The following is an 8,990-nucleotide window of genomic DNA, read 5'->3' as shown; positions in this document are numbered from 1 at the left end:
TTGATTTACATTTTTATTTTAGCGGCAGATTAAACATGCATTTGAAATAACAAATATGCAAAAACACTAGATTTGAATGATTTTAAAAATATTTAAAAAAATACAAGACATTTTTAAATTGACTTCTAATAAGATAAATCGCTGCAACTCTCTTTTGTGCATGTTCCAATCACCAAATCTATTAATTAACTGTTTCAAGTTTCAATAATGATGATAAAATTTATCAAGATAGATCCAAGACCAAAAAATTCTAGATCTAACAACCAAATATGAAGTAAATTTGAATCAAACAAAAAATTGACGATAGAAATTTCTAGGAAAAACAAAAAATGGTGGTATCCCTAGAGACCCCTAGAGAAACAAAGGAATCTCACGAAGAAAATTTAAGAAAAACTTTATTGAAAAACAAAATAAAATGAAATTCATAGGAGGGAGATCATGGTGGTATCCCTCTCAAAGAGAAATGCTTTTTGAGAAGATGAGAACAAATAGAGAGAAGTTGGAGAAAATGAGAAGCAAAGATTAATTAGATGTTAATTTTTCTGCTTGATGGTATTCTCCTTTAATTTGTGATTAAAATATTTCCTTAGTACTTGTTGTTTGTTCATTTGTTTTGTATTTTGATTATGTTGTAAAGTTAGATTGTAATGTCGAGTATTTGGAATTTGGAAATCCTAAACAATGGGACAAACTTATTTAGAGTTATCTAGACAAATTTTGAATAATAGATTATTTGTCAAAAATTATGTGCTTGCATCATCAATACACAGTTTTCAACATTTTTTTTTATCTCACATATATCATATAAAAAACGTGCTACAATATTTTTTCAAAAATTATTCCAAATAATATACTATCCAAACACGCTCAATTATTTGTAATAATACTATAACATTTTTTATGATGTGATGTATGTAAAATAAAAATATAATTTAAAATTATGTTTATAATGCAAGCTGTATATTATTTAGGAATGTTTTTGCAAATCATGCAAACCAACTTGAAAAAAAAAAAGTTCCTGTGAAAGTATTAAAAAAATATATGGCTGAGGATTATAGTAGAGAAAGGGCACAATTACAAAGGATCTAACTACGTCAAAAGCAAAAATATGTATACAAAAGTTGTATCACCAAATTACTTTTTATTCAAGTTTTCAAATAGATGGAAATATATAGAAATACACATTGCAAGTTGGAAAAAGTGCCTTTATTATTTGTTTACCATTACTTTGGAAAACAAAAAGTAATTAATGGATTTTTTTAATGCTACTCAATGTACTCATTAAATACAGTCTAGATTTTAAATTTTAAAAAATGCAAGGATCAATTAAACATCAACATAGATATGTAGATTAGTGATTAATGTGAACATTTAGATTTAGACAATAAATAAATCCAACCATAGCTTATAGGATTCAACTAAATATCTCCTATGCTTTGCGTCTCATAACATTTGTATTCATTAGAAAAAATATATCTTCAGAATGTAATTATTTTACTAGGTCGACAAATATAATACACACTAAATGGCTCCAGATGTGTTTGGGTATGGTTTGCAGTTTGGGCCTGGACCATGTATACAGATAGGTCCTATTTGTACTCCTCTTGTAGAATTTATGACATGTTTGCTAATAATTTATCTTCGACAACCCAATATCTTCAATCCTGTAGGCCCACAAATTCATAGAGAAAAAGGGGAGCATTTTCTCCAGTAGTTTAGCCCAATCTGATAATTCTAAACCCACGAGTCCATTGCTCTTGTAACGGAAAACTAACACGATTTCCATCGGTCAGACTTCTTTCTTTCTCACACATTGACACACTAGATGAAAGATCAAATGGAGCCAGCGGAGAAAGAATCAATCAAAGCAGCAGCAGAAGATATCTCCAGAGAATTCAAAACCCTTGTCAATTCTGAGGATTTGGATTCCATCAGGCAATTACAGCACCTCATGTATGTATATACTCCCTCCCTCCCTCTCGTGTGTTCAGACATAGTTGCTTTGGTTTATGCTTTATGCAGATTCTTATATAGTCTTATTTGAGTCAAATGGATAAAAAGATTACTGGGTTCTTGAATTCAATTTTTTTTTGTAATCTGGGTTTTGAGTAATATAGATGAATCATGGTTGCTACCCCTATGATTGAATATGTTTATGTCCATTTTTGTTTATGAAAATTTTATGCATACTGTGATTATTATCTTCCTGAAGTAGGAATTCATGTTGAATTTTTAGGCTAAAGATTTTTCAAATAGAGTGAATTGATTATGCTGCAATTTTATGACTAGAAGAATGTTAGGGTGTTAGAGGTAAGGCAAGGTTTTATTATGAGAACTTATGCTCAAGCAGTTGGCAGTGGGGCAAGGTTATTGACTTCCCAAGTGATTCATATTTAGTTACTTTGTGAGATGGACTATTCTTTGCACTAAGACAGGATTTATTTATGTGTGATGGCTTGTATCTGAAGCTAATGCGTCTGAATTGCTGGAAGAGCTTTTATCCCTGTGATCCAATTGTTATAGATGAAGAGGTGAATGAACAGGGAATATCTGCTAGTTTAAAATGAAAAAAAAATTCCTTTTTCCTTCTTATACATGAAAAAGCTGCGGGCTTCTTCTTATATGTTTTTTTTTGTGATATTCATCTTTCTAATGATTTTTCATTCTAAAAGGCATGCAATAGTTTTTTGATTTATTTCAATTGTCCATCCACCAATTGGAGTTTGTTGATGGTCCTTGCTTTGGCGGCCTAATTGTTTTTCTGTGCCATTTGTGTTTCTCATTTCCTTTGCTTTTGTGCTGTAAACTGACAGATTGGGACGACTACAGGACAGCAATGCGGTTCTTTCACATTTTAATGAGTATTCAGAGCATTGCTTTGCAGAGGTCTCAGCTGATTTCTCTAGGAATACACGTCTCCTAAAATCAATGAAGTCAGACCTCGATTACATATTTCAAAAGTTAAGGTATTCTCGCTAACTTTTTTCTTTTTCATGGCAGTATATCATATGACTAGATAATATGTAGATCATGTGCATTGTAGTGTTGTTGATGCAGGACTTTCTGCTTCAGTTAACCTTTATTTTGATTGAATTGTAACCTAAGTGGAATGCATCCATAAGTCAGACATATCTTGGAGTAGTTTCCTTTCTGGAAATATATCTAGTTTAAGATCTGTGGGGAACTTTACCAATTCATTTATCTCACAAATAGTAGCCCTGTTATAATGGGGACTACAGAAAATCATTTTTCATGCAGAAAAAGAGCAGGAAAAGGAGGAAAAGATAGAGAGAGAGAGAGAGAGAGAGAGGAAAAATTTTGCAAATGAATTTTTAACTAGGTTTGGACTCCAGACAAGTAAGGATTAATGGATATTGGATGTCTCATGAGAGAAGAACAATTAAATCATGTTAGTTTCTAATTGCGGAATGTGTCCACAATTATTCTGGCTTCTGTTGGTACCGGCCATAATTCTTCTGCTTCTGTTGGTAGATTCCCAAATGAAACCTTTTAGTTATGGATACTAGCTCAACCTGCTGAAACAAGAGTTTCTGGAAAATATATTAGCATGTATATGATTTGAATGTATGAGTTATGAAATGCCAATTTTCATTTTACATCATGACTTGACCGATATAGTAATCTTGATGATGACTCTGTTAGTGTCCTCCGCTGGAGCTCTAATTTTGCTCCTACAATGATCTGTAAGATGACTTATAACACTAGGAAAACTGGTCTTGTTATTCTGAATGTAAACTTTATATTTATGTTTCAATTCTGTATGATTTATTTTAAAAATCTTTAGAGGCCAAAGGCTGAGTTACAAAGCCAATATCAGCTCATAGAAATGACAAATAAGTCGAATTCAAACTTTAGAACATGGCAATGGTTATGTTGAATGACTTTCTGAAATTTTAGGATTTTTACTGGATGGACTCAAAATGTGTACAAGTACAGGTGTCTTTGAGATATCAGGAATGTACTATTCCAGCTTAAATGTATTTTCAGAGAGATTCATCAGAAAAAGAATGACTAAAGTTGGAGCAAGACCTTGAAGAGTTTTGGAGAAAAAGACTGAAGAATCCAAAATAAATTTTTTCCAGCACAGAAATATATTCAGAACAAGTTATTTTGAATTGATCTGTAACATTATGCATAATATCTAAAGTTTAGAGTGAATTTAAAAGTTAAATTATGAATCCTTTTAAAGAGGTGCAACTTGGTAGCATTGAATAATGAATTAAATTGCAACTGCATGTAAGATTAGCTATTTCTGGATATCTGATAGCTAGTTATAAAATTTTAAGGGATCCAGACTTGGCAGTGTCCACTGAGGGGGAGGAGGAGAGGGCAAGACATAAATACATGCATTGGGATTTTGGTAAGCAAAAAGAATACAAAGCCTACAATCTAGGACCAGTGACCACTCGTCTTCCCCCCACCCTATATTCTCAGCAAGTCACAGTAACCATTTATGGTCTAGATTCAATCATTCTAGTCTAGGAAGCAGAAGTTGAAAGTAGATCATTCTCTTCATTGTATATTTTTTTCCATCTGGTGGATCTAGATTGAAGTTCATCTACATGGAGGAGAATTTATGACATCTTGGTTCATCTCCTGGTTAAGTGCAGATAGACAACCATAATTGGACAGCCTTTGAGTTCTCCAGCACTAATCCTAAATATCCTCTTTTGGACAGATACATGAATCCTAATGGTTTCGAACTTCCATTGCAGATTATGGGCTTGGGATGTATTAGTCCAGATATAAACATGTTTCAAGAAATTTCACCCTCTACTCGTACATTCTTTCCAGTGTTGATTGTTAGAGGTACATTTCCACTATTAGACATGGTTTGAGGATCTAAGTAACTTGACCTCTAAGGAGATATTGTATAGCTATTATTGGAAGTTTGTTTTAATGTGTTAATGTCTTATTTTCTTAGGCAGACTATGCACTTTAGATTGTCTGGAAAGTACTTAAAGGAGCAAGTGCTGCATTAAGGACCAGTCTAAATTAGAGGTCTTTAGATTTCTTTCCCCTTTATCTACCTGTTTTTCTAAAATGAGTTGTATTAATTTGTAACTCGCTTTTACCAGGAAAGTCAGAAATTGGAAAGCAAAACTCATGAAATGTGCTTAAATGGGGGAAAGTTATGTCGAATGTAAAATATCAAAACTAGTTTACATGAGACTTGGTGTTCTTTTTTCTGGGTTCGCAGATGGTTATTTTACTTCAATGGTCTATCTTTCTAGGAATTAATCATAGCATGTAGCTATCTGGTTCCTAGTATTTGGTGGTTACAAATGAAAAATTTTCTTCAGGGAAAGAAGATCTCTAAAAATTGAAAATTTCTTGACTGAGAAATTGTTGAAGAATTTGAACAGATGTTTACTTACTAGCTTTAAAGAAAGGATGAAGTGATCATCAAAAGAGGGGGAGGAGCTTCTTATAAGCGATGTGTGTATTTTAGTATAGTAAATTAAGCTGAGTGTAAAACACTCTATGATGCAGAATTATAGTAGAATCGTGTCCGGTTAGGTACCGTAACATTCTAATTTAGTTATAATTATTGACTACAATTGTAGTAATATAGTTTGAAACGTTTATGAGAATCACAATATATGCATCTATGTGGAGAAGTTTTGTGTAGAAAGAATAAAGTTTACTCGCCAAAATAATGTGGCAGATGTTGGAAGAAAAGCTTCTGAAACTAAATATGATATGTGCAAGCACATGCTTTTACAAACACAAGCATGATTTGCCTTGTCAATAGAACAGAGAGGAAAATGCCTAGAAATCAAATATTTGGTAGTATTATGGTACCAAGTTCTGTGAGGAAGAATTGAGAAAAGTTTTGCGTTAAAAGAATTTTCCAGTACTAGGTCGATTGTAGGACATTCAGAGGGGATTGGCCATTCTAATGTGATACTCCAGTAGGGTGGCTAGGCTGTTTTGATGTACCCAAAGAATCAAGGGTACTGTGTGTTTAACCATCCCTTTCCTGATACAACAAGGATGGTATGAAGTTTCAAATATCTTGTGACAGACATCTCCAAGCTAAAAGAATGCAGAATTCTACTGAAATGCAAGGAAGGAGTAATACCCAAAAAGCTGGGAAAGGACCATTCTCATGCTTTAATAGGCTGCAGTTTCAACTCCATTGCAAGTATGGCCGCATAAAAACCGTTGTTCTGTTAAACCAAGCTTATATAGGTATGGTGTAAGAAGTTGAATGTAAGAAGTTTAATGATTGAGACTTAGAGAAAGGCTCTTGAACAGTGAATAGGAGTTGCAATCTGGTAACCGGTTTCTAATAGAAATATTTCCTCTGCTTTTATTGTGCCAACATAAATGGGAAAAAGAAACAAGGTAACAAATTTGAGGTAAGATTTGGTTTTCCTGCTCTTTTCTTGTAATGCTACATCATTTTGAAAGAATTTTCAATATTTTCCATTGCTGCGCCTCATAGTGGTATGCTTTTGTGAAGAAGCTGCATAACATTCTTGCCAACTTTTTTCGTTGCTGACATGTTGAAGTAGTTAATCTTCTTGTGACCTCTTCGCTGCATCCCTTGTCTTGATCATAAATTCATTCTTTCGTTGTTGTTTCTAAATATTAGGAGCATGAAAGCGAAGATCTTGGCTACCTATCCTGATGCATTTCCAGATGATTCAACAATAGAAGAACTTGATAGAAGACCAGACCTTGAACTTCCTCAGTAAACTTTGGTCTGAGCAAGCTTTCTTGCTTTTTCATTTGTCTCACATTCTTTCTTATGGCAGGGCGCTTCAGGAAAGACTGACCATGTTGAGTTCATGTAAATTAGTGGCATATCTATATCATGTATCTTTTCTTTCTTTTAGATGACTACATAATGTGATTCACTTTGCAATAGCATTCTATATGTCACCACAATTTACTGTCTAATAGTTTAAGGTAATGCTAGGTTTGATACGAAAGATTTTACAGTTTCAAAGTCTTGACTTGCCAAAGTTCTGCAGACTTTCACAAGTACAATTGCTAGGGCGGGTGTCATTTTTTTGTCACACTTGATTACATTTTTTTGGATTATTCTTATATACACTGTCAGTGTACACACTATCACCATTAAACATATGAAATATATGCAAAATTCAAATTCAAATTTTGCTATGTATCATGTATCAAATTGTGATAGTATAAACACAATCAGTGTATATAAGATTAATTTTTTTTTTTTTTACCAAAAGAAGAAGAAGAAAGAAAAAAAGTAGCACTGTCTATTTTAGTAAAACTTGCCTTAATCTAATGATCGGTAGAATAAATTTGATGGGAAATATAATGTATTTTAATGTGTAGAGTACATGTATAATTTTTATTTTTTTTTTGTTTTTAAGTTTTGTACTCTCTAAAACATAAGGCTTGTTTGGCAAATGAGTTTTTGACCAAGTTTGTCTCCTACCAATTTTTTAACAACTTTAACTATAACAAATTCAAAAAAACTTATCAAAGTTTTTAAATTATACATTTTAAAATACTCAAAATACACACAAAAAAAAAAAAAAATTTGCCTTCCTCCTGTCTTCTCCCCCACCTTCGCCGCCGATCACCACTGGCCAGCAACTCTTCTGGCATCGGCAGAAATTTTTTTTCTTTCTCTTCTCCCTCTCCCTTTCCCCCTCCTCTCTCCCCCACCACCTCCCTTCCCCGAAGGCTGAAGCTTACCAAAGTAACCAAATTTAAGCGAAGTCATTTGAAAGAAGTAGAGCTCCATTTTAGATGGGTATCTGAAAGACATTTTTTTGCTCCCTCCCTTAATTATTTTCTGCAAGTATTTTAGTGTGCTTTTGGTTGGATTAGGCAATAAATTCGCCGGAATGACCCATATGGCTCGTTTTAAATAAATGAGTGACCATTTTTGCCAAAAAAAAAAAGAGTTTAGTGAGCAATTGGTGCAATTTTGAAAAATTTGATGACCTTTTCGACCATTTACTCTAAACTTGATGGGGCAATTGCTAACTTTACTAGTTAAGAGGTGTACCTACTAAGTATAAATCTGTTTAAATAGTTTTTTTTTGAAATAAAAATGTGAGATATATTTTTAAGTAATAAAATTACTAGTCATAAACAAGCACACATTGAGTTTTTTTGATCTACGCATTAATTATTCTAGATAGATGGTCAAACGGTGGTGGCAATCAATTGAATCAAGCTTGAATACAGGTGTATTCAACCCCGAGCTTGAGATCGAGTGGTAAGACATATAATTTCTTCTAAAATTATAGGTTTTTAGGTAGTTTAACAATTTTATATGTACAGGTCTTAGGCAATTTTTTGAAAAAAAAAACTACTCAAATAAAGGGTTGAATAAAGACAAATCTAGATAAAAAAAATATTAAGCATAACAGACTTTTTTTTCTTGGAGATAATTGCATTTTGATTGAGTTATTGGTGCAAGTAAGGAAAATAACTAAGGAAAAGGAGAACACTTAAGGCAGACAAAAAATCCTTCTTTTGAACCCACCCAATAAAAAATCTTCCAATTCTCAAAAGAGAATAGAAGAATCATACTTTTATACAATATCTTTATAGAATTCTTAGAATTCTATCTAATGATCAATAAATTAAGTTGAAGTCAATATCTACACGTATCAAAATTCTAGTAAAAATTTATTTTCTTCTAGATATATTTCAATTAGGGATGACAAACAACCACTATTCTTTATCTTAGTGTTGATATATGAAGTTGGATGAGCTTTCGAGTAGAATGTTTTTCTGAATATCCAATATCACCATACTGACCTGCGCGAGGCTGAAAAGTTATAGGAATTTTATGGGAATAACCATGTTTAAGACAGGAAATGACGATCCAGTGGTCACAAGGAGTTTTAAAATGTATTTGAAATTGTAAAGTCTAGAATACAACTTTATAAAATAGTTGGAGAAAATTATTTCCTAAGAGTATATTTAGTCCTGTATTAAAGAAGTAATGTTTCATAGTTTCCTTT

At 32.6% G+C, this 8,990-nt stretch overlaps 1 protein-coding gene across 1 annotated transcript; it reads left to right on the top strand.

The window, feature by feature from the left end:
- Positions 1–1,768: 1,768 nt before the first annotated feature.
- On the top strand, positions 1,769–6,930 carry LOC113709574 (kxDL motif-containing protein LO9-177-like). Its single transcript, XM_027232372.2, has 3 exons — positions 1,769–1,953; positions 2,814–2,966; positions 6,623–6,930. The coding sequence occupies exons 1-3, from the start codon at positions 1,826–1,828 to the stop codon at positions 6,723–6,725; spliced, it is 384 nt and encodes a 127-aa protein (XP_027088173.1). The 5' UTR covers positions 1,769–1,825; the 3' UTR covers positions 6,726–6,930.
- Positions 6,931–8,990: the final 2,060 nt, after the last annotated feature.

This window comes from Coffea arabica, chromosome 9e (genome assembly GCF_036785885.1).
Source record: "Coffea arabica cultivar ET-39 chromosome 9e, Coffea Arabica ET-39 HiFi, whole genome shotgun sequence".
NCBI lineage: Eukaryota > Viridiplantae > Streptophyta > Magnoliopsida > Gentianales > Rubiaceae > Coffea > Coffea arabica.
Note: the sequence above shows the minus strand (reverse complement) of the source record. Positions and strands in the feature narration are given on the sequence as shown.

Bases quoted from the DNA above. Each gene is read 5' to 3' on its own strand.
- LOC113709574 (XM_027232372.2), top strand. From the start codon at position 1,826: ATGAAAGATCAAATGGAGCCAGCGGAGAAAGAATCAATCAAAGCAGCA. The intron at 1,954-2,813 runs GTATGTATATAC...GTAAACTGACAG, and splicing joins AGGCAATTACAGCACCTCAT to ATTGGGACGACTACAGGACA. The intron at 2,967-6,622 runs GTATTCTCGCTA...TCTAAATATTAG, and splicing joins TACATATTTCAAAAGTTAAG to GAGCATGAAAGCGAAGATCT.